The sequence below is a fragment of the Calonectris borealis genome, chromosome 3, assembly GCF_964195595.1.
Source record: "Calonectris borealis chromosome 3, bCalBor7.hap1.2, whole genome shotgun sequence".
NCBI lineage: Eukaryota > Metazoa > Chordata > Aves > Procellariiformes > Procellariidae > Calonectris > Calonectris borealis.
In genome coordinates this window covers 83,171,365-83,198,001 of record NC_134314.1, presented here as the reverse complement: position 1 = coordinate 83,198,001, position 26,637 = coordinate 83,171,365, and the positions used below count along the sequence as shown (strand labels likewise).

General features: G+C 40.4%; 1 protein-coding gene across 1 annotated transcript in view; it reads right to left on the bottom strand.

Moving 5' to 3' along the window:
* The window catches only part of DISC1 (DISC1 scaffold protein), a 209,020-nt gene that overhangs the window by 159,395 nt on the left and 22,988 nt on the right, over window positions 1–26,637 (bottom strand). The window contains exon 3 of the mRNA XM_075146449.1: window positions 25,303–25,372. Coding sequence (XP_075002550.1) covers window positions 25,303–25,372 — 70 coding nt within the window. The remainder of the gene's footprint in view (window positions 1–25,302; window positions 25,373–26,637) is intronic.

Here is a 26,637-nt window from a genome sequence, read left to right as displayed (position 1 = left end):
CAGATGGAGCCCAAAATCATGGACTAAATGAACACAGTGGACATTTCTGGGTATTTTATGGGCATTTTACAGGGATCATCCATAGACTAAGTGAATGATATCTGTGTATTATATCAAAGGATGGGAAGGGAGGCAGTGGTTAATGAAGTTGTATTGGATAGCATTGTACCTGAGCATGACATAAATGGTATGGAATAAGGGGTGGAGAATGTGCTGGTTTGGGCTGGGATAGAGTTAATTTTCTTCATAGTAGCTAGTATGGGACTACATTTTGCATTTGTGCTGAAAACAGTGTTGATAATACAGAGATGTTTTCAATATCGCTGAGCAGTGCTTTCACAGAGTCAAGGCCTTTTCTGCCCCCTCACCCCACCCCACCAGCGAGGAGGCTGGGGGTGCACAAGAAGCTGGGAGGGGACACAGCTGGGACAGCTGACCCCAACTGGCCAACGGGGTATCTCAGACCATATGATGTTGTGCGTAGCAGTAAAGGTTGGGGGGAAGAAGGAGGAAGGGGGGACGTTCGGAGTGATGGCGTTTGTCTTCCCAAGTAACCGTTAGGCGTGATGGAGCCCTGCTTTCCTGGAGGTGGCTGAACACCTGCCTGCCGATGGGAAGGAGTGAATGAATTCCTTGGTTTGCTTTGCTTGCATGTGCAGCTTTTGCTTTACCTATTAAACTGTCTTTATCTCAACCCACGAGTTTTCTCACTTTTACTCTTCCAATTCTCTCCCCCATCCCACTGTGAAGGGAGTAAGCGAGCAGCTGTGTGGGGCTTAGCTGCCGGCTGGTGTTAAACCACAACACTTACATATACAAATACTGAGCTCTTGCCTGTTTCCTAACTACCATCTTGCTTTCCCAAGACCGCTTTTGGTATCAAAGCATACATTGGGTAAACAGAAAACAATTTAAATAATTTTGGGCAGTGGTAACTGTAGCTGGATCCTGCAACTCTAGAAGGCAAAAAAAAATATAGAATATCAAATGTAAAAGCTGTAAACCCCTTTTTTTTTTTCCTGGAAACTGTATCTCAAGTATACTTTGTCCAATTGATCCCCAGTTTCAAAACATTCAGTATTTCCTGACATTCCCAAAATGGCACCAAATTCTGTAAAAAATTCAGAAAGTTTGTGGGTTTCAGACCACCGTGCAAAGTAAACCTCTCTACAGAAACGGGTTCTTACACTGAACTGGAACAAAGCTGCATCTCACTGCAACAACCTCAGAGGAGGTACTTCCTATCAAGTCATACTTCGTGTCAGCAGCTTCGCAGAACTGTAACGTATCGCACTGTAAGGCACTACCTTCTGCCAAAGCACTGCCCTGAAACAAAGACTTCTCGCGCTTCCTACACATCTTGCAGCCCTCTCACTACCTACTTACTGCCGTGAATTGTTCCACTGAGTGAAAATGAGAAGACCTCCTCTTCACTAGCACAGAAACCCAAGGAAGACAAACTGCCCAAGCAGTCTTTACCTTTAAATATTTTCTACGTCTTCTAAAACAGATTCTTACCCATTATGTAGTTGAGCAATTATGTTTTCACAAGTAGCATAGACCAGCTGCCTACCAGCAAACAAAGATCCCAGGTATCCCTCTCAGTACTGGAAGTGATATACTTTCATGGACTGCTGTTCGTTTAGACCCATCTAAAAACTCAAAAAAAACCCCAGCCCAGCAGGTTCTTATTCCAAAAATTAGTTTGGTTTGCTGAGCTATTTCCCCTTTCATGGCCTGAAAGCCTCTGTTATGGAAGATGAGCAGATAGAACATGCTTCCCTTGAAACAGTAGCTGTGTGTTCTGCGTGTGAGGAATAAAGCCTTGAAAAACTCAGATTTCCACTACAGCACAGTCATTTATAAATAATCCAGTCCATACAGTAGGGACAATAGGGTGCAAAGCAGAGCTGGCGACTCAGGGGCACCACTCCTCTATATCTATACCAACACATCACAATAGTGGTAGAATCAATACACCCGCCACATTCGACCCATTATGGAGCCTTCCAGACACAATGAAGGTGGCAATTTTGACAGGCTTAATCTTGGATTTGGCCGGGGCGGGGAACAAATACAAGGCAGGCAGCCACCCACACTATGTACGGTATGATCAGAAACAGAGGAAACACTTCGATGACTTGCTCAAAAGTCCAATGTCCTACACACAAAGTGTTCTAAGCGCATCTCAAAATTCTCTGGTTTTCCACACTCACCCATCCACCAGCATTTGTACAGAATTTCTTGTGGAATTATCAACAGCTCGAGAGTATTACAGGAAAAAAACCAACCATAAAGAATTGTTTGATTTCCCTGTAGGGAGCTCACAAAACAATCTATCCATCTGCTCTGCATTGGAAAGACTGAAGTGAACACATGAAAGGAATGAATGTACAATACCTCACCAACATAGGTATATTTTCCTTATTGCTGGTTCCCATAAGGCTCTCAAAACACTGAGTGCTAACCAAAACATCACAGGATGCTGCAAACTTCAAGCATAACGTTAGAAAAAAATTAAAGAAAAAAGAAAAACGGAAGTAGTTACAGACATAATCAAAACAGCCCATCTAGAAAGAGTAACGTTTCCTAGTCCACAGTTTCTTTTTATACATCTGCACACACCTACATTTTCAGGCAAAAAAAGCAGTAGAGATATACAGCATGGTTTCATGGAAATAGTTCTGCCCATGGCTACGCCAGGTGGCTTCAAGTCACACTCTGCCTATTCTCTCATGAGCACCAATTCTACAGTGCTGCATTTCACGATCTCAAACAAATAACCCCATTGCTTTCAGCTTCTAGGTCCTCTGTCTGTAAAAATGTAGATAGTAACAATTGCTCCATAGCAGCCTCATTAGGCTTAATTAACACCTGTGTGAGATCTTCAGATAAAAGGAGTGCTGTAATTACACAATCTGAAATGCTTCTTGCATAAGAAACCTTGTATTATCCCTTCCATAATTTGACCTTTTCTTAAAAGTTAGTGCCCTTTTGTTCTTTTACAGGACTCTGTTCCCTATAAAAGACTATTACCTCTTGGAGTCACCTCTTAATTTTCTAATTTCAAGAGCAGATAAAGCCCAGCCTCTTTTTCCTATTTGAACAAAAGGGATCCCAGAGTCTTTTTTTTTTTTTTTTTGAAATTTAAAATCATTGTTCCCCTCCCTTCCTTCCTTTCAAAAACACACACTTTACTTTTTTCACATTTGTGATATTCTTTTCATCCTGGCTCTGGAGCTGTCCCCACTATCCCAGCACAGAGCTCCTGGAAGTGTTTCAGGCGTAAGAATTACCCCCCAAGCACACAAGGCAGTGGGCAGGGCTGCACGGGAGGATGTCAGCAGAGGTCAGCAGGGAGAAGACCAAAAGGCTCTTTAGGCAAGTTCCACAGCCCTTTAACTCCACTTGGGTCCCCATTCAGCAAAGCAGTTACGAATGAGACAACATCCCATCAACCACCAAACGCAGTACAGTTGGATTGCATTCACATAGGAACAGCAGAGCACACCCAACAACAGCCACTGCAAAGAAGCCCAACCTCCTCATGCAGATCCACAGAAGAGCCTTTCGCGTGTCCAAGAGTGGAGCGCAGCAGTGCCAAGGCACCTTCACTGGTCTCCATGCTTCACACTACTAGACTTTAAAATTTTAAATACAGGCACATTGCCTTCTTCCAGCCTAAGCCCATGAAGTTTCACTGCCTCCAGCAGCCTCTCCACCTGCTCATCAGAGCCACCTCAGCTGGAAATTAAAGCTGCCAGACCAGTATCTGTGTTGACTTGAGAGCCAGATGAGAATCAGAGCCAGGAGGGAAGGGGAAAGAGGAGCAGAGTGGGACTCTGATGGGACTTGGCCCGCAGAGGCAAGGGCAGGAGCACCCGCTAGAAACCAAGCTTGGGGAAAGAGGTTTGGCTATCACCACGCTCTCCAGAAGGGGCTCAGAAAAGCAGGCGCTCCAGAAAGGACGAGGGATTTGCCATTTTAATATGAACCCACATACAAAAGACAGGACATCTTTCACGTGTGATCCTGTTGTAGGCCCCAGATGTGGGTTCTGCTTCCAGCCCTGCAGCTGACCTTTCTACACATCTCCTGCAAGCACATAAAATAAATGCATTAAAGCCTACTCTCTTCTGTAGCACGTGTTAACTACAAATCAAAACACTGCAAGAAATAGGTTTTTATTAGCATACAGCTTCACAATAACTTCTCTCTACCTTCTTCATGAGTTACAATTAAATAATATTGCTACAGTAGTGAATCTTGCTATGAATTTCACTCTATGCCAGTACACCCACAACTCCTCAGTAGTTTTAATAAGTGGTTTTACCATAGCAAAATAAACATTTCTATCCAGCCTCCCACTTTGATTCTGTCCAGCAGCATCCCCTTCTACTGATATTGTTTGAGCAGTATGTCTTTGAAATAATGAGTAAGGATTACATTAATGTGTCTAAACAGCAACCTCTATAAACAATTTTTTTTTCCTTCCAAATACCTCCTGCAAATGCAACAGAAGATAGCTGCTTTCCCCTCCCACACCCATTCAGCTCCTTTTTACTTTACCTCAACTGGACAGCTTGAAAAGAACTGTGGTAAAATATGTAGATCAGACAGATGGTATTTGCTGCTCTTTTATCAATTCTGCTGCTCAATAGTTTTAAAAAGCCATGATAATTGAATACTTGAATAGTCTCAGATAGATCCTGGGTTCCACTATAACTTTGTCTTATCCATTTTGTAAGTGGAATTATTTTATTTACAGGAAGTACCAGAATCTTCAATCAGGGCAGAAAGAGATACTGGGTTATAACAAGAGACTTGAAATAACTGACTTTTTGTTCTTTGCTTTTAAATTTCTCCTCAAAAAGCACAATCCTCTCTCTGCTTTATTTAGACAGATCTGAAGAGCAGCTGTCCTCTGCACTTCCCAGCTGGAGCAATGGGGCAGGGATGGTTTAGTCCTTCTTTATGGTTCTTTTTACACTATCCACCCTCATCCTAAGGCGTGCTCATAGCTCCCTGTTCCTCCCCACGCTCAGAACTTCTCTCCTCCCAGAACTATATCTAACCGTTATTTCTTTAATATATTAATAAATAACCAAAGAAACTACTCATACATATATCTCTCTATCTCTCTCTCTCTCCATCTTTGAGGGCGTGGAGAGAGAGAGATATAGATACACATACACACACATTCTCCCATCCTCTTGGGAGACATGCCTCCCTCGTCATATACAGAAAACTGTTTATCTGACTTTCATTCCTCTTCCTTTTATGGACAGAGGTGTTAAGACAACAAGCAAGGTTAAAATATAGAAAACCATTGTTATTTCATTACAGAACAACAAAGAGAGGAAAAAGAGTTAAAACAATAGATTTGACTCTGAAATATCACTATTTGATGACTGTTTTGCTAGAATCTCAGTTAATCAGTGTTCAAATTGCAATTTAGGCAGCAGTCGTTTCTAAGCAAGACGTTCCTTAGTGATGGAAGATATGCAAATAACTTTTATCATGTTATTTGCTAGAGGCTCCACATTTCAACACATATCTTCTTCCAAACAATAAGCTCCTGCCAAGTTAGCGTTCCATCAAATCTGTCAATTGCAACTCATTTGGTGCTACAGGACAAGCCGACACATTGCATAAAGGTCAAGTGGAAAAATGTCCCTTCCACTACATCAGTATGATAAACTGGTAAAGGTCACTCCATCCAATAATTGCTACTACAGAAAATAACTTTGTTGCAATCTAAATGATAGGAAAAAAAGGCAGTTCAAGTCCTTCATTTTTTTCCAAGATATGACAGACTAACATTTTCTTGCAGCCTATACAGTCTAATGAGAACAGCTTAACCTACAGGCTCTACAGCTTTCAAAAGTACATCAATTATAATACACAAAATTACAAAAGGACAACTTTTCCATAAAAACATGAAAATTAAAGTGTCAGCATTTATTGGTAATAACACCTTACAACTCTGAAGTTCCAGTCATGATAGGAGCTCAAAGGGCTTTACAGTCTTTTAATTAAAACTCTGAAGACTCTGGTATGGCAAGTGATGATATACCCATTTTACAGACAGCTCATCTGAAGCAGAGTGAAGTAGCTTGCCTACAGCTAAAATAGCAAGAAGCAAATATGATCACACAGTCTAACACAAAAACAACAAAAAGAAAATTTGTTGTATTTTTTTTCTTTTATCTCCCTGTTCCTGCATAATAATTCATTCTCTCTCATCAAAACTTTTATCTATTTCTCCAAAAAGTATCACTCTATCATTTGGAACATCACAGTGTATTGTAAAATGTGAAATTAACGTGTACAAATACAGAAGTTAGCACTAGACCACTTTAATGATGGAGCTGAAATCCTAAGGCTAAGTGAGCAACAACCCAATTTACACAGACACACAACCCTCATCCCCCGAGAAAGCCTGGGTTGTGTTGTGCAATGATGGAAGAGAAGAAGGAAGATGACCAGGTTCACCTTATCTCACTACATCAATCCAAAAGAGATTCATATACAGCTCCACGAACTCTCAGTTTCCAAAGATTAAAAACTGAACGCTAGCACATAAGATTCAGATCCTGTATCATCAAGACAAGTTTGGAAGAAATTTTGCAGTTACTGGGAAGAGTAGTAGAAAGATTTTACACACTGGACTCTAAAAGCAAAAAAAACCAAGGACCTTTCTCACCATAGTGTGCAATCAGCGCTCTGATTGTAAGCATTGGGCTTCTGGATTTGTTGCAAAGCTGCTTAGGTCTTACTACATTTCCCAGGTGCCAGCTGAATATAACTAAAAACTGCGTGCATCCTACGCAAGCTTTAGATTAAATCAAGAAGAAACAACTTTTTGTTAAAGAAACATAAAAGTTAACCAGAGACAGCTGCAAGTCTGTCCCTAAGATAGAGAATAAACATTAACTACCTGAATGTCTCCAGAATGAGGCTAATGGAAATTATAACATCATCGGCATTAATAACAGAATCAGGCCAACCTCTCAATAAGTATTGTAAGAGATACAATACGGATATCTGAAGACACATACCTCTCTTTCAAAGCATTATTGCTCCATTAAAAAAAGATCTAGCATAGCACAGTAACATACAGCTCATGGCATAGGTTTTCACTTCCACAGGGAAGGGGAGGCTGGAAGCTGGCCAATGGACAGGGTGGCACAGACCTCTTCACTGCCACTTCAGCTGCCACATGCAAGAATTGGAGTGATGTTTGTTTTACCCTCTGGCACGTTTCCTAAGTGTGTAAAATTCAACTAGTTATTCAAAGATACTCAATAACAACACTATCAAGATCTTAGAAAGCCATAATGGAATTGTAGGTTTCTTCAGTGACGAGCACTATAAATGATAGCAGCATCACAATGGTAGGTTGCAAGCAGCTGCAGTAAAGCACATCCGGAAGAAAACAAAATTAGTCTCAAAGATCTTTGTTTTCTAGCTGTTCAGTAATGGACAGGAAATACTATTTTGAAATCTTTTACTTTGAGGTTAACAAAGCATTTGTTTGACGAATACCCCTTGAGATGTGGATCTTTAAGTGTAACTGCATTAACACAATACAATATAGCCCCCCATTCTGGAGAATGTTACTTTTATTTACTTGGAAACTTAATCAAATAAATGCATTACTGTGTAAATAAAATTTGCCCTTGACCTGCTGAAGAGGTGAAAGCTTAAAAATCCAGATTTAATAATGTAAATATAAACAATCTGATATCCACTGAAGTCAGTGGGATTCTCAGGTGCGCAGCCTATTTGTAGGCTGGAGTGGTTATACAAGCCTAAATTGAGGAAGAAAAATGTTTGGGTTTTTTTTTTTATAAAGGACTGGAAAGAAAAGTTTACAGACAATACCTTATTCCTTTCCAAGCACAATCCAGCAGCACATAAGTACATACAGCAAAACATGGGCATGCAGAAGAAACAAAACGAGTCTTTAAGTGACAAGAATTGCCAGATTAGATCAGACTCAGGTCCATCCAGCACAGGATCGTGCCTGCTACACTGACAACTGGATGTTTCAATATTCCAAAGGATGGAGAGAAAGGCCTACAGGGGCAGCCTGCCAGCCTCTGGAACACTGCACATGCTTCTGGTGCCGGGAAATCCTATGAATCTCTTCAGCAGACTCCAGGAATTACCAGGCTGCAATATCCTATACTTAGTACAATTATGGTATGAAGAACGTGAAGAAATAAACCCTCAAACAAAATTCCATTGTGCTAAGTTTCCAAAGCCTTTTCCAGAAATACTTTTTTAAACAGATTAAGCGAAGGTGCAATCAGGTACAATAGGTAATGTGTCAAATACATGAAAGAGTAGAATAAAAAAATGTAACAAAGTCTTCCGTACACGCACTGTTGTTCCTCAGCTCCTGGGGGGCTGCTGCAAATAAAGGAATGCAGGGAAACACCACCTGGTAAGAAAAGGTCAATAGCTTTCCAGTCTGGTGAAAATTAACTCATTGAGAGAAAGGGACAAGGAAGATGTCATCATGCCCCTATCTTGACTTCAGATTACAGGGAGGCAGCAGAGTGACTATTTTGCACTAGCTCTGAGCCTGGAGCCCAGAGGACAGTTGCAACCACAGAAATGCAGCACAGCAGCAGGCTGATAATATCCACTACCACCCCCAGGAGACCGCAATTAGCGGGTGAGGAGCAAATTCAAGCCCTGCTCACCAGGTGACAGACAGAAACAGCAGCAGTACAGGCTAATGAAGCTGCTGGCTCGATGAATACATAAGAAGGGCACAGGAGAGGAAGAACCTGTAACTCAGGGGAGGAGACAAAAAACACTTGCCAAGCACCTTCCTAAAACACAAAATGGAGGGAAGAAAAGTTACTGCTAGGAGATATCCTAATGTTGTAAGATGAAGGCATGGGCACAGAGAACATAAGAGCGGGAGACATGGGAAAGCAAGCTTCTTGCCTTGCAGTCACTAAAGTTCTTCATACCGCCCTGTGAATGCAGGATGCACTCTTTGTGCACAACTCTCATGCCTGAAAGACTGGAAATCTTCATTTTTAAAACAGCACCTGCTGGGGCCGAATTTGAACTGTAGGAGCCCTGGCAACTCCCCATAGCCAAGGTTAAGGCAGTAAAGAATAACCATTCATTAGCCCTTTCGCCAAAAAGGAACCCCCAAGCAGCATATTTCTCAACAAACAAGTGCAAAACCGCAGAGGACAGAATCTGCCTGGGGACAGCAGTTCTGACAGATCCACACTGCCACTGGGGTTACCCTGGTAATTAACACTCTCTTTTTCATTATGGTCATTCCAACAGATTTCAGTAGCAAGCAGCTGCCTATGCTTAACAGTAGCTGAGCACTAAGAAAGAGGCTATTTAAATATCAATTGAAAAACAAGCATGGCAAGAGCATCACCTGCACGAAAACCATGCCCAACCAGCAAGGCGCTGAACATAATGTACTACTGCTAAACATACCCCACATCTACAGAAAGTAGACCAATTTGAGGCCAAGTGGGCCTCCTCACTGGTAGGTAGTCATGAATTTCACGAGAGTTAGCAGTGATTAAATACTCATTCAACTTTTTGACCTTACCCTGAGCTCCCAAGAAGAACTTTCTCTGACTAGAAATAAGCATTGCTACAGCTTCATCCTAACCTTTAAAAGAAACCTGTGGCAGTTAGTTAATCTTAGCTGAGGAGAATATTAACATCAAGGAAGGTCCAGCCTCTCTGTATCTCTCTTCTGCAAGTTGGTTTGGGTTGTTGCTTTAAACAAAAATCCCTTTGCACAGAAGGGGCGATTGGTATTTTTCATGACCTTTAGCTGGTGCCGGTATCTTCTGCCTACTCACTTGGAAGCTGAGATGATAGGTTTGTGCGCTATACATCACTTCAAAAAAGACCTCCAACTGTCAAGCATCAATTGGCCTTCAGATGAGAATTGGAAAAAAAAAAAAATCTAGTATTTCACACTGTTTTCTTGATTTTTCCAAAGGTTATCCAGTGTACTCTGGTATAGGTAGCCTTTCTGGTTGCCTACCAGGGCTATATAAATGCTTTCTTTGCTTTCCCAAGGGTACTTCAAGAAATTCTGCACCACAGGTAACATTTAGCAATATTTCCTTTAAGTAGGCATTGGAGATATTAGGACAACGTGTCATTTTGCATTACATGACAGATAAATCTTGAAAATTAAAAATGGACTTTGGTAATTTTAGGCAGACATACAGCATATCTTTGTAATGGATGGGGGAAAAGAAATTAAGATCATATAAAAAAGCATGAGAAAGACTATATTCCTTAGAACTAATAGGCATCAACTATACACACCTGAACAACCAACCATCCAAACAACAACTCTTTACATCTTCCTACAGACAAAGAAATATGAACCCCATAGGCATCTGCCTTACATGAAAGAAATGAAAAAACCCACATCTATCTTGGCTAAGAACACTGTAGCTTCTAGGACTAACTCCAGCAGTAGGGAAGGTACACAAGCCACTGACCTGCCCACATCTGTTATAGAAAGAAATAACTTGGGAAAGCGCAGAGAAGGCCAGGCAGCACGCTGAACTCCAGAGCGGGGAAATGGGAGCACAAAAGTTCACTTTTCTAACAGAAATAGAGGAAAGGCTGCCTCTTAGGAAGGGGAGAGCTGGGAAAGCTTTTAGGAGCAAGGAGGGTAAGCTTCTCTGAAGAACTAATTTTCCATCCCTCCTAACTTCTGAAATAAAAGTTGATTTTGTAGGCAACCATTCAGTTCGTTCTTAGTTGCTTTTAACAGCATTCACTCCGAATGACAATTAGAGGCACTTCACAAGGAAGTTTCTATTAAGCAATTACATACTACAAAATTAAAGCAGTGAAAAAAGGGCTTCTAGACAAATTAAAGCAGGCACAGCATGCGAGGCAGACTTGGCCTCTAACTCCAGAGAGACAGGAGACACGATGCTGTTGCTCGCACACAAGGGAGGCCAGGAAATGATGGCTGACACCACTAATAGCACAGTCCCTACAGGAGTATAGATGGAGGTACAAGAAACCTCTCGCCACAGGCTCGTTGAAGTCAAAGTCCAAGTTTGCTTCCTTAAAGCTACAACCCAGGGGATGCTTGTCCAGCAGGACCAGGCCTGCTGCGTATCCCCCCCCGCATGACTCCAGCCCTTACACATCCTATGCCTCCTGTAGCCATCACGTAACTGAGCTCTGACTTGGATAGGAACTGAATTCGTTTCTTTTTTTCCCTCATCTGAGCAAAAGCAGCATTTTTCCTGACACTTCAACAAAAGCAAAAAAAAGCTTCATTTCACATTTTTTTGACATAACAAATAATTTTTTTCCTGCATTCAACAAGTAAGCGTGCCACAAGAAAAGAAAGCAAGTCAAATACAGCTCAGCTGCTTTGCTGCCCACACTGTTTCTGAGTAACTCCCACCTGTTTACACTGGGGAGGCATTAGCCATTCACACAGACATGCAGCCTTGCCTTCTCCTTGCTTGATTTAAAAGGAGAGGGCTTTTTTCCCCCTTTTTTTTTTTGCCCTGAGAGGAGTAATAGCAATGAAATAGTTCTGCTCAGCATGTAAGGCTGCCCCTAAATATTCAGACTGAATGGGTCAGTCAATACAACACCTATAGGTAAGCAGAGCCTAAGTATTTTGAAAGCAGGAGGAGGGAAGAGATAAACACCTCTTGTATACAATAACAGGCAGGTTCAACCAACAAGCAAAGTGGCACATAAATGAAAAAAATTAAGACATTTGATAATAGCACAAATACAGTGCATGGCATGGGGAATGAAGATTATTTGTTCCTCTGCCAGATTTCTCTGCTCCTTCTTATTTGGAACTGCATGATTGTTTTTGAAAATGTCCAAAAGAAGAAATGTAAGAGTCATTGAAATGAATTAACAGCATCCTACTGGATACTGTGTATTCCTCATTACAAGTCCTGGAAGTTACAGGTGGAAAAAAAGCACCTGAGACGGAAATATAAAACTGCACAAAACTCAGAAGACTTACCTACAGGCAGACTTGTGATGGCAGAATAATTAATATCAGAAAGCTATTCCAGTAGCAGTGCTTCTGCAGGCACAGTGCTCTGAAACAGAATTAAATTTTAATTCTGGAATAATTCTACTTAGGATTTTTTTTTTTTTTTTCCTTCTCCAAGTATTTCTCATTCTTTCTCCTCCTCAGCATCTTCAGCGTTTCGTTCCCTGGAAGTTCTTGTCATTTTATACAATATCATGAATTTTTTTTTTCTTTTTTTAAAAAACACTCATACTTCTTGACTCTTCTTGCCTTAGATCCTGCGAGGCAGGTGACATAGCATGACTGGAACCTCTTTGTTCAGAACTCCTCACTATTTTCATTCTTGTTATTAGTTAGATGGCACCAGAATAACCAGCTGTTGAAGCCTGCCTGTGACTAGGGCGATTTCAGGTCTTGCTCACAAGTGTTTTCTCCAGCAAGGAAAGGCCATAATTAAAATATTTCAAACGAACACCCTCTGCACTTCAATATGAATTTGGGTTTGTTTTTCATTACTGCTGTGAGCTTAAAAGAGCTGAGCTTTTTTGTTTTATTCCTTTTGTTTGTTCTTTGAAAGGACAGGACAGCAGATTCTCTACGAACTTGGGCAACAAAGCATGACATTTGGCCTATGAATATAGAGTAGCAGATACTGCTTGTACACATTTGGAGAAGGTCAGGATCAGTGTAGCACCCTTAAGTCACCAGAGCTACTTTCTTAAACCTGTAAACACAAGACTTCAGTAGAATTACTAATGCGCTACTGAGCTTTCTGCTTCCAGTTCACCAGTTTGACTCTTGCTCAGATCAAGAATTGAGAAATTGTTCTTCTTAAATGGTATATGATAGATGAGGATTTTTCAGCAATAAACCCTACTAGTAGCCTTTGCACTATATTATGGCGTACAGCAGGAACCTTTTCCCTCTGTATTCCTATATGTTCGTCATTAAGAGAGTCATTTAATTTCAGATGACACCCACTGAGAAAGTTCTCGCTGTCGCTCAGGATTCATACTGAAAAGAGCACAGCTTCAGCCCAATGCAGAGCAGCAGCCAAAAGTCATTCCACTACACCACCATTTGCCAGTATTAGGAGTCACCCATACCCTTGAGACTGAGCAGGTGAAGGTCAAAACATGAAAAAAAGAAAAAAGAGGGGAAAAAGCCAACTTTCTTTGGTAAAACATTGGAATGTCATTTTGGGGGCAGAACCACACCCTCAGCTATTTGAGCTCTAACAAATAGAAGTCACATATATTGCAGTTTATTCAGGCCTGATTCATTGCAGTCTTAAAGTTTCCTGAACTCTTCTTTGCCTCCAAAAAATCCAACTGTACTGATGATTTCCTATAACTCAACTTCATCCCTTCCCTTCCTGAAGCCTAGCTTTGAATCTCCTCATAATTTAGACCTCATTTAGAGATGGAAATAAGTTGCCACCTCCATCCAGTGCTGAGCTATATATAGGACTTCACTCAACCCATAGATTTAAACTTAAACTATGCTTCCTGGCTAAAGAATTTCCTCCTCTCCCATAATCCTGAGAGATGCTCAAATCCTGCCATCTCCTCCAGTGCACACATGTCCACAGACCTATCGCTCTCACCTAGACCCCCTCTCCTCTCTTTTCTAATGAGGGCCTTGATGCTCAAATCAACCCCAAGCTTGCTCAATGCCAGGCACAACCAAAGCATGATCACACCACTCAATGCAGTACCATAGCCAACAAATATAAACCGAGAAGACTGTGCATTGACAGACCAATTTTTTGTAAGATTATTTGGAAGAAACCAAACATGGTTTATATGTTGTACCACAAGATCCTACTGCCTCTGCCATTTCTCTCCATTATTTTAGCATTCCATCAGCAATCATTTAATATCCTGCTCCACAAGCTGCCATCAGTCTCACAGATAAAACGGCTCTTGTGAGCAGACAACAAAACAATTTTTTCCTCTCAGAATTGATGTTATGCAGGAGGGGTACATGCAGGGACTTGAATACATACAATTCAAGTTCACAGGGACTGTATATATGATGTGGAAGATGGAGATGCACAATGGGAACATCAGTATGGTCAGCTGAAAGAAATGCTGACTGTTTGGAAAAGATTGCCATTCTTAAAGCTCTCAACTGCCTCACCTGAGACTGAAGGCTTTATGCAAGTCTTCTACTGGAAGCATTCTTTTTGCCTCCTTCTGAATGGTTACATTTTCATTACCTTTCTGAAATGATACAGAATAAAGCCAATTAAGGGTGAAGGACAGAAAAGCGCAATGCTGGGTATGTAGTCTCACAGCTGAAGCAAAAGAGAACTCTCAGAACAGCAATCCATTCCAGAAAGCAAGCATCTCCTACACCTGATGAGGCTGATGGTCTCTATCTGCAACTCTATCTGCCATATCATCTACACTGCCCCTGTGAATTTATACTGTATGTCAAAAGCCCCCCTTATATTAATTTTTGTGGGGAAAAAAAATGTTTTGCTATCCATCACATTGCTAAATGACATACTGTTTGTGAATACATCCTCAGTGGATAACACAGTATGTCTTTACATATTTAGAGGGTTGCCTTGCATTTTTCCTGAAAAATTAATTATATATTAGTGAAATTCTTGCCTCAAGCCATAAACACAGGATTACCAGACATGCAGAGAGGAAAGTTTCATTGGTGAAATATGAAAATAGTGAACCACCTTCAACATTTCCTTTATTTTTTTTTAAAAAAAAAAAAACACCACACCCCAAAAACAAAACAAAACAAAAAAACCCCAACCATGAGAGCATTTCATATGCATTTGACAACACAAGAAAAATTCACTTACAGGTTGTATTGTTTGGGGGGTTTTTTAACCATACACTTTACTTTAAAACTATAAAACTCTTCAGACTAAAAATAATTACTCCATAAACAGATAAAGTAGAATTAAGTTCAAGAATTAGGCTGATATTCACACACCTATTCATATGCCTTTTTCTGATACCATGATTCATTTCAAAATATGTACAATTCTAAAAGTGACAGATCATTGGTGTGACTGCATGGCTGATCTTCACCTCAGGTGAAGGAAAGCCAAAGAGTCACACTATGGAGTGATACCACCTTTTCCACGTGTGCTTTCAGAAGAAATCCAGCAGCCAAATGATGTACTATTCTCTACAAATGTTTTAATTTTAGTTTTTCAAATTTAAATTGTCTTTCTACTAAACAATTAACTTTATCTTTAAAAAGTGTTTTCCAAGACTAGCTGAAAACAAAACTGAAAAGATAGTTTCCCCAGTACTTGCTACACCCGAGAACTTTGTTTGCTAATAATAATTCATGCAGAAGTCTCTAAAAATATTTTTAATTGCAGCAACATTTCTTTTACTGTTATTGGTATGCACAATGGGAAATTGTGAACTACTTGCTTTTGAATTTCCAGTTTTCTAATATGTGATCAGTATTTCTTTTTCATAAAAGAAACCCTTCCCAGTTATTGATTTTAATTATCTATGTGTTCTCTTGGTTATTCAGATGTAATGAAGCAGGTAAAACCTCTAACTTACTTGATATTATCCATTATCAACTACTGCAAAGTACCAAGCTGACATTTTTAGAGAAGCAACTACCATATTCTCACTATGAAGTTTCAATGGTAAGCAGGGAGTCTACCATTTTGTAAAGCGAAGCTACAACTGGCTTTTCCCCTCACATACATCACAATACCACACCATTGCTTATAATGCATTTTACCACAACACCATGAAATAGGTAGCACAAGCCTTGTCCTGCTAACTAGTCAGCCAGGGCAACTAGTTAAGTTGGAACAATAAGACAAACTTCAAGGCATATAAGCCCTTCCTCAAGCTGGTGTGTCCAAAAGCTTGTCTGATTATGGTCAGATTCCTACAGATATTTCCTCTGTGACAAACGTTGTCTGGATGTCATAATGGCCCTGCAAAATACCACCCTGAGAAATCAGTGTATTTAACTCAAGAAAGTCAACACCTGTTCCTACAGTCCAAGACTAATCTTATCTGACTGCCTCACAACACAACAGGAAGAAAACAAAGAAAAATTTCCCACATCTTTTGCAGAACTGAAATCCTAGAGCTAGACAAAAATGTAATAAAATACATTTATTCAAGAGTGCTTTTTAAGTATTGAAGTTATATTATTATGCATGTCAAAGTCAAGCCTCTGTCTCCTGTGTGCTTTCACTCAGTATGCCTCACGTACACCGGCTTTTCAGGATACATCAGTTCATATTTCCTTGCAACATGCCTTTTGAAAGTTTCTTCAGGCAGAGGCAGAAACTGGAAACAAGATTGTCTGAAATTTAGATATTGTAATTCTAGATCTTAGGTCAGTTGCACCTATTCCAAGTTTAGGGTTGGATATTGGGACAACATAGAAATATTTCAGGTACAGGACATCATGAAAAAAATAAATCCGATAGAGACCCACTCATTTATAAGCAGGTCTTATTGTTGAGACCATTATCCCAGGTGCTCCAATCTACAACACTGTCCCTGACACTTCGGGGCAATGCAACAGATGCTTTGTATGGTGCCATGGCACATATAAACCCGAACTGGTTTTGCTCTTTACTTCCACCAACACAGTTTCTCAAGAAGTTGAATGAACCCTGGAGAGCTTCTAGCAACCCAAACATTAAAGTCTTTTCTCTAAGATGCTATTTCTCCAGTGAGCTACCATTAGCGGGGAGACATACAGAGGCACTTGGGAATGCCAGAGGCGTGCATGAATGAACACCCACAAATAAGTCAGATGAATAGTACATTCTGCAATGACCTAATCAAAAAGGCTGTACATCTTTATTTGTATTTGGTTCCAACATCATGTCTGAATTATGCCTCTGATTCACAGCACCTCACTTTGCTTTTTGTTCAACTTTGCCATACATCAAACCAACCCAACTCATTAACTTCATCTACTTTTTCAAGCTTTAAAAATTGCAGTGAGCATGGAGATGTCCCAATCACTTCCCACTCCTCAAATCAAAACCTACCAGGAATCCTGACTAGTATTAGACTGGTAGGATGGTATCAACAGAAGTAGTTTAAAACTCGCATTACCTGGCATCAGTTTGGATGCTCCCACTGTCAGCATTTCCTACAGACTCAGTAACTCTTTGTCCAAAGCATGTTATTGTATAAGAGTGCTAGGAATTTGAAATTTCCCCTCTTCATCTTTTTGATTAACGCTCATTGCCACAACCATAGTCCCAGGAGGACTAAAGATGTCCATGAAACAGCACATTTGCTACTTTTACCTTCCAGGGGCTAAAGATAAGAAAGGAACACACAAAAGCTTGTATATGCCAAAGGCAGGGCAGGGAAGCATCGGAGAGGGCAGACGTGCCTGCAGAACTATGAACACACCCAGCACGGGCAGTTGGACCTCAGCATGTGGACAGAGAGGACAGGAGAGAAACCTCAGGAGAAAGGAGAAGTTCATTGACTTGAGGCAATCCCACTTAGCAGAGGAGTTTGGCAAGCAATGGAAGGTCTGCAGAGATCTCCAGTAAAAGCATCCTATTAAGGAATTCGACCAGACACCACCCAGCAATCAGCAAGGAGCATTATCAGTTCCCCACAGAGGACTTACACTGGAAGACTTTCGTGTTTGCTTTCAAATGGTAGTCACAGTCATTCAGCATCTTTTTAACCCCCAATTACACAGAAGTTGCATTACCATGCCATTTAGAAGTTTCTGTCCATGTCCAGTCATTTATTAAGCAGACAATAATTAAAAAGAGCAGGTGTCCCCCCACTCTCTTAAAATGTTTATATCTTAAGTGTAAGACAAGGACAGCAAAATCAATTTCTAGTTTTTGGCCGAATTAGTAGTCATACTGTCTCCAGTGGTCACATTGCAAATGAAAGACCATTTTCTTATCTGGAGTTAATATTTCTAAAGAGCAAGGGAAGGATAAGTCTGTCCTGAATAAAAAACTGGGCTGCATGATTTTGCAAGTGCAAAGTAAGCAGATGGGCTGGGGAGCAGGAGAGCCGTGTCACTCACTCAGTGGGTACTGTCCAGATAGCACATCAACACTTCTCCTGAGTTACACCCATCAGAGCTCTATGCTTCAAACTGCAATTCAGCAAGTAGGTTCTTAAATTATCCATAATTGCTTATTTTGTTCAGATTTTTCCATTGCTTGTTTGTTTGTAAAAGACTAGCCAGGCTGTCTGGGAACAGCTTGGCTGCATCATGGACTGAGAAATAGAGCCTGACTATCATAGGAGGGGTAGCCCGCAGTGTCAGTTTTAGACAGCAGATGGCCGGGAGTAGAGAAAGCTTCCAAGCACATGGTATGCTGAAACTTCAGCAATTTTCTTTTTGTCAAGCACCTTCCAGAAACACAAGATGTGGCTGAACCTCTTCATGCTGGCCAAGATTAAAATAAGAGAGCATAGTAGAATCCCACAAAATACTATCGCTTCCTAAAAATATTTAGGCTGCACAGTCTAAGCGAGATACTGCATGACTACAGCAGCTTCCTCTCCAATATTGGCTAAGGAATTAAAGACGCAGAAAACACAACTGCATTTTCAACACGTGGGCATAAGCAGACCAACAGCAAGATCCTGACCTACCTCAAAGACACACTCCGACATGATGAAAACTGAACAACTGGGCTAAAATGAGGTTTCACATCAAAAATGTTTCAAGAAGTTGCTGAAAATGCATGTGTTACACATGTAAGAAGCAAACAGAAGCAGCTAAAGTACCCAGAAATGTATACTAGATCTCCCTCTCATAAACATTGGCCATTACTATTTTGTTTCAGAATAACAACAAAAAAACCAACTCTGACAGTTGTCCAGCTGTCTACCTGACAGTAAGATAAAGCGTTTTAGCAACTGGATAAGCCTGACATAGACTGCATAAAAAGAAACAGTGATGTCGTTAATGCTGCTAGTAGACAGAAGCCAAGATCAAGCATTTGAATGACAACACCTTGGTCCGTAGTTTCAGCTACCACCAAACAATAAATAGATATGGACAAAAAAAGTCTTATCTTTTCATTTCAGACTGGTGTCTTAAACAGAGAAACCCAGGCAAGGTGGAAGAGCTGCAAAGCTTGCGCTGCTTCTGTTTTGTTACAAGGAAAATTAAGTCTAATTTATACTTCATGTAAGCACTTACTTTCCTTAACTACTCAAACCTTTTGTAGAGGTTATTTGAGTTTGTCAGAGAAAGACAGGATGAACAAGATCCATGCAAAGAAGATTTGGTTTTGAGAATTTGTACAAGCCTTTCTCCCCCATCCTCTTAATAGCTTTACTGGAAAGTTATAAAAATGAAAAATGAAACCCGAAAAGACTTACCCACAGATTTCAGGAAGCTCCTACAAGCTTATGACCGAACTAGGCTCTGACAGTATAGCACAACAGAAAGCCCTATTCGTCCCATCCACCCCAAACCCATTTCCAATTCAGTGGCCTGCAACTGGAAGTTACAAGCTCCCAGTAAGTCTCCTGTGTCACACAGAAGCTCTGCCCCTTCAGCATCCACCACCTTTTATTTAATCAGTAGCTTTAGATATAGAGCTTCACTCAGTATACAGCTAGGTTTGAGGATTTTACTTCCACAGGTACACGCCACCCTGAAACAAGTACAATCCAAAGTAACATGTTTTTTGAGACTTAATTGCAGATATAGCTTCTCTCTCAAATTCACTGTGCTTCCTCAGAAAGAAGCTAAGTTGCCTTCACTTCTGTGTCCTGTTATAACAGCCATCTGTCAAGCAAGCATTTTAGTTCAAAATAATAGAAGTGCAGTAAAGCAGAGATTCTATCCAACCCTCAACTGCAAATAGGTCTTGCAGAAAAACAAATGAACAAAAACACACAAAAAAACCACCAAACACACCCACCTGCTTGAAGATCAAATTGGTTCAAATGTTTGAGCTATGACTAGAAATAGCACTTTAAAATATTTTTCCAGGTTAAACTGCAAAAAGAAATTTGGAAAGACCAAACAACTATACACCTGGCCAGGAGTTTGGGGTTATTGCATAATTCAGCATTTGCAAGTACCACCGTAAGTGGCAAGACCTCCCTCTGAATACCATTTAACAAATGACATTTTCAACACAGACATTACTTAACATTATATACTCTATTGTTTTCTCTCTCTACCGGTGCCTTAAAACAAACAGCTGGTTCAAGCTGGTGCAACAGCACCTCTTCTACTATAAATGTTTGGGAGGCTAACTGCTACAAAGCCTTTCCTTTCCCTTCCTACACTTGTGATTAATGGAAAATGCACAAAATGAGACTCCTTAACTCCTACACAGCACAGGGTTCTGCCCTTGATGCCCTGCAGATCCTGAGACATGGAAAGGACAATTGGTTTGAAGAGGTCTCAAAGATCACGAGCAAAGAGCAAAAAAAAGAAAACAGCATACAAACACTATTTTTCTGCAGAGCACACAGTGCACAAGCCCGTGGCAGCTCACCAATTCATATAGCTTAAGCTTTGAGACTTCAACTAAAATAACTGAAGGCTCACATGATATTAAATGTATCTACAGCATGAATTTTCATTGCAGAGATAGGATGGGTTTTGCCACAACGAGCATAAATGTTTCTGTATTCTATCTGCCATGTTGGCCTGATGAGGAGTTGCTCTGATCTACTCAATGACCTTCACTGGAGAACCCTAACTCTGAATATAATCTGATTGCACAGGGAATTTACTGTTCCCTACCAGTTCCAAGCCGTGAATCCATACGCTCACATTCCTGCATACAAGAATTAAAAAAAAAAAAATTATTAATCAAAAAAAAAAAAAATCAGTAGTTCTGCAGAAACTTATTTCTGAGTAACAAGATGGCATGTGAACCATTAGTGGAGTTCGGTAGCAAGACTCAGTCCTGACACTTAGTTACCAATCCATTTGCCCCTTGCCCTAAGCAAGGTTGAGGAGTTAAAGAAGCAAAGAACAAAAAAGGGTTTTTAAACGTTTGGGCAATAGATTTGTACTGAGCAAAATATACTTGCTTCCACTGCAAGCACAACTCCCACAGACACAAAAATATGCTGTCTTTTTTTTTTTTTTACCTCCTATATTCAGGAGTGTGTTTAACCTTGGAGCTGTCAAGCTCCATCATGAATAATGAGCCATGACAACATTCCAAGTGATCCTTGGAGAACAGACCAATTTTTACTATATGCTACGCAAGGCAAAACACTGTTACCATATTCCCATGGTACTGTACCTGCTTTGAAAATATACAGTAATGTGGCCATCAAGAGGAGACCATAAGTAAATACAGAAAAAATAAGCTACTTCCTGGTATTTCATCACCTACAAACACAGAACGAGCAATAAAACATGTAACATCCTAATGGTTCCTTTTTAAAATTAAACCAGGACTGAGAAGGAGATTTGTCTCACTGAATATGCATTTCACACAAACATTTCACAGCCGAGGAACATTTGCATTTGAAACAACCCATGGTTGCTACAGTATGAAGAGAGAGCACCCTGCAGGTCTCACAGCACTGTGCTTGGTGACCTCTAGCAGATGAGCACAAACATGGGACAGGATGGCAGCCCCCCAACGCTCTCAGAACAAACATACACCCCCATACACATGGCATTGCCAGAAAGTATAGGAAAAAACTGTAGTTGCTTGAATGACTGATTGAAGCTCCTCTACACCAACACCCTAACCGTGCCAAGGCAGTTACTTAAGAAAGCACAGCACAGGTAAACAAGCAATGGCAAAAGCCATTTCTGCTGTGCACCTCCCACGCTCAAGAGGAGGAGGAAGACAGAGCAAATAGGTTCATCTAAAAAAAGGAAAAACTAGGAAGAAACAAGCTGAAGATTTAAACAGGCATTCACTTCTCTCCTAAACAACAATGGAGGGTTGTGGATCTAAATATCCCTTAAAAAAAAAAATCATTATCTGTTCAAGAAATAAATGCTAATTCATTAACATGAACCTGGAAAACACACATGTTCTCTAACAGACCCAAGCAGCAAGCATCTGTTCGGTGTTTCTGCAATGGGGAAAAACAAATATATCCTTATTCCTGACCTGTTTGCAATAAGGTATTTGTTCAAGGCTTTGTAGTGGGAAAAACTTGCCTTTGTATCTGTGCCATTTTCTAGTCTCATTGCCACAACCGAAAACACAGTGCATCACTTCCCCCTCTCTATAGGAGCACCACTTTATAGTAACTTTTGAAACTGAAGTGTAAGTAAACTATAGGAGCTTTCAAAAAGCTCTGGAGAGCAGGAAAGCAGCAATGTCAGACAGTAGATGCCTGCCTTTCCTTAAGTTTCCAAGTTTGCAGTGTCAGACAGCAGAAACCAGTCCTGAGCAATTTGAAGGGTTTTAAGTGCTAACATATTTTCCTACCGCTGCACTGCTGTTAAAAACCGAGCCCTCTCCTCCAAGACTAGATGGCTCTAAGAGAGCCGAAGTCAGAAAATCTCTTGAGTTCTTGTCTATGGTTGAAGTTGGAGAAGAGCCTCTACCACTGAAGGGATAACATAGTTACACACGATAATGTATTTATTGACAATTTAGTTTTCCATTTGGGAGTATAGCCACCCAAACCCCACCTCCACCTGTTCTCCTTCCCCTCTACTCACCTCTTCCATGTGCAGAGCATTTCACAGCTACTCACATCACACTAAATCTCCCCTTCCCCTGCAGCATTCCCAAATCAGCAAGACCCATGCTACCACCACACACAGCACTACCACAATCTCCACTTCAGCACAGTTTGCTTTTAACAGAGGACTCGCTCTATACTCAAAGTCATCCCACAAATTACAGGGACAGTAATTTTCTTTTTAGCATTATAGTTAAAATGTCCTCAGCCCTCCACACACATCATGTCGGTTTCTCCCACTCTCTGATAATATATTTCCATTTATGCCCCACATCACAGCTCTCTGCATGTTTAGCAATTCCATTCCCTGCTAGCAATATTTGGCAGTAATATCCCTTTAAAGAAAGCTAATTACAGACTTCACTTGAACAGAAATTGGTACTGGGCCAATCTGTAAGCTCTTTAATAAGCTTTCAAACTTCATGCCAGGCAAGACTTTGGTCTCCACCAAGAGCAGCGACGTAGCTCTAAAAGCAAAGGTGGAAAGCTTGCCACTGCAAGAAGAGGAGGGAAGGTGACACCTCTAATTCTTCTTGCAGCACTGCACCTCCTCCATGCGAGTCTTTCCCTGGAGATACGCTACCCACGTTACACAAAAGAAAAACTAAGGAAGCCAGTTCAGATATCATGAAAATAATGAAAAGTAGTCACAAAACAAACCTGGCTTACAGTTGTATCAGAAGAGGAACAAAGACCAGTATGACAGAAAGTGGGTCAAGGACTCAAAAATTAGGAAATGATAAAATTAAGGATGCATGGTCACGTATCACAAAGGAGTGTGGCAGTTTCTGAAAACACTTGTGTGAAAATGGATTTCAAAGGGATGGAGGAACCCAAGGCAAAGTCTCTCAAGCACCTCAGTATCTAGTCCCATATCAGGACAAATGCTTTCTGCCTATATATGCCAGACTTAGCGCAGAAAACAGCGATCCCTCTCCACCTTTGTACTGCTGCCAGTTTTGCTCTCTGTAAGCTGTGTCCACAACACCTGGTGAAATCACATTTCAGCCAGACCATTTTCCTGGGGGGAATTAATGCAAGACTCTGCAAACCACCCTCCGTGCTATCTGCCTGATAACTAGGGTGGAAACCGAAAAGGGTCAACAGAAAGATGGTTCTATTTTGAAGATACAAGACTAGCACCCACGAAAACTACACAAGAGCTTTCTGTGCAAAGTTAGAGAAGTCATCCTTTTCCACTGTGGTCAACGACTACATGACATCACAAGCAGATGTCACACCTGATATACTAAAATACTGCCATTAGAGTGGCTGACTGCCCGGAGAATCCCAGCTGGAATCTGTGGGAACCACGCGCACCGAGTACACAGCTGTCGGGAAGTATCCAACTGGGAACTCAACCCACAGGCATTTAAAAAAGAAGAGTTATGAGTGTTACACATGTAAAGCATACACATCAATAACGTCTATTTGACAGAGATTAAACCCATGAATATCTACAACATCCTCAGCTTTTAATATACGTAAAGGTTTTCCCCACTGGGAGATGCCACATTAAAAGAATGACTTGTGACAGTAGCAGACTTTTCTCCTATATATAGGTGAGCCCTTAAGAGGCCAACAGAACCACTCTTGCAAAAGGGCTACACACCTACTCCCTAGACACTATTAAAACACATGTTAATCATCTTGGGAGACACGTTCAGGGGCAGGAAAACAGAGCCATGGTACAACTGCAAAGCTTCACACATTAATTTTGAAAGGCAAACCACGAGTCTGACCACTCCCCAACCCCTAAAAACCTGAGAATAAAAAAGTGGTAGGAAAGGAACTATCTTTTTCCAGCCTTATTCTCTGAAGTATCATGCAGATTTTACTGGAACATTTGCAGGGCTTCCCAACTGAAGATAGATCTAGCAGGAATAATTTAATCTAGAACCTCAAGACTATCAAAATATGAGTACTTGAACAGACTACCATAACAGCAAACAATAAGAAACCCAAGATGTGTATTAATAGATGCTCTAATTATTAACATCCGCACACACAGAGCTTATCAGAAGTGCCAAGGCATTTGAAAGGAAAAGCACTATTCAAATACAGGTATTTGCCAGCAGCTGTATCACCATCATGTTCTCTAGCTGGTTTTGACTGAACTCAGTGGACATCAAGTTAATCCCACAGGACAGTATCATTCACTTTTATAATAGCTACTGACCTCATTTCTGTGTTTGAGCCCTGCTGTAGTGTCATGACTAAATGTGGCAAGCAACAAATCATACTCTTGTCAGCAGCCAGTGTCTGTCCTTTCTCCCTTCAAAGCTTTCATTCATTTCCGCATTTTTTAAAGTCATGCTGCTTCAAAACAGCTGATCCAGATGGTGGATATTCGGATTTCAACCTTCCCACATGGTGATGTGGCTCAAGAAAATAAAAACTGTTCCCACCTGCTGCTGACCTACTTCTTTCTTTAATTTGTTTCCTGCCATATGACAGAATAAACAATACAGTTCATTGAGCTAGTATTCCACACCTAACCATTGCTATATAGCAAATATAAAATAAAATTAATAGAGGAAGGAGGGAGAAGGAAGGAAAAAAAAAAGCAACATGATCCAGTGGGGGGTAAGCGGGAGCAACTCTCACCTCTTTCATAGTCATCTTCCTCTATTGCTTTTTCCTGAAGCCTCTGAAGCCGTAAGATCAAGGATTTTATCTATGCAAAGAGAAAAAAGTTAATTATGAAGAAGTTGCCTTTAAAACTATTTAAACTATTAACCTCTACATAATATAAATTTAATGGATTACTACATCACTAGAATGGCCCAATTTTGAGAGTTAAGCCCAACATTTGTGGACAGACCTGTTTGGAAGTCAGCTGAACTGCAGCTAATTGAGCCAAGCATGGCTTTTGTCCAAACACATACAGAGAACAACAAACAATATTTCTTGAAAAGCACAAGAGATCATGTGATCATAGGATATTTTTCACCCTTTGAATAAATCAAAGTAAGGATTATTAGAGGATTCTGTCAGCATGACATCTACTCCTGATCATATTGTACTCAACAATTAAAGTGTGTTCTTGAGCCCATTCTAACAATTTTTTGCCTATGTGTTTTGCACAGAACAAATCCAGAATTTCCATATGCAAACCACATTTTCTTCTGCAAGTAAAAAAAGAAATACAGTATGAATATTTTGGAACAAGTATACCCATGTTATGGCACAGAAAATTGTGTTCATATGCAGCCAATGAAGTTTCATTAAAATATAATTTAGGCTCATCTACATAACATTGACATTTGCATTTTCAGAAATGTTCACATTGCATATGCTAGATGGGAAAAAAAGCAAAACACCAAAAACACCTATACCACATAGAGAGTGCTCTTTCACACCCAAAAAGAAACTCTTACCATAATGCAAGTTTTATTTCAAAAGTTACTGCTTCTCTTTGGTCCAGACCTTTCATGTTAACAAAGTTCTGAATTTACTAAAAATTCATAAGGCCAGGTGTGTGTTCAAAGGCCATTACAAGTTTTTACTGTTAGAAGAATTTGGTTAGAAGATAGGCAGTCCTCTCCTCATTGCCATGCCAGCCACAACCTAACATGGCTATAGTAACAAGATTGAAAAGTGTTTTCTTATTAAATTTATACATGATCCATACCAAATAAGCTATTATCAGCACTGAAAAAGGTAGGCCTTGAAAAAGAAGCAGCATATATTCTTATAGCCCAAAGCCTGAAAGTGCTTGGGAAAGCATTTTCCAACACAAGAAAATCCATATTTTAGACATTCTGCATTTACAAAAGATTTCACTCCTCCCTGAAACTCTTTCATATTTAAATCCCTATCTTTAAAGTCTAAATTGCATAGAGAAAAATAGGTACAGCCAGTCAACAACTTAATAGAAACACTCGGTTATCATGACTACACAATCAACACACAAATTAGGCAAGACATTTAAATTAATGG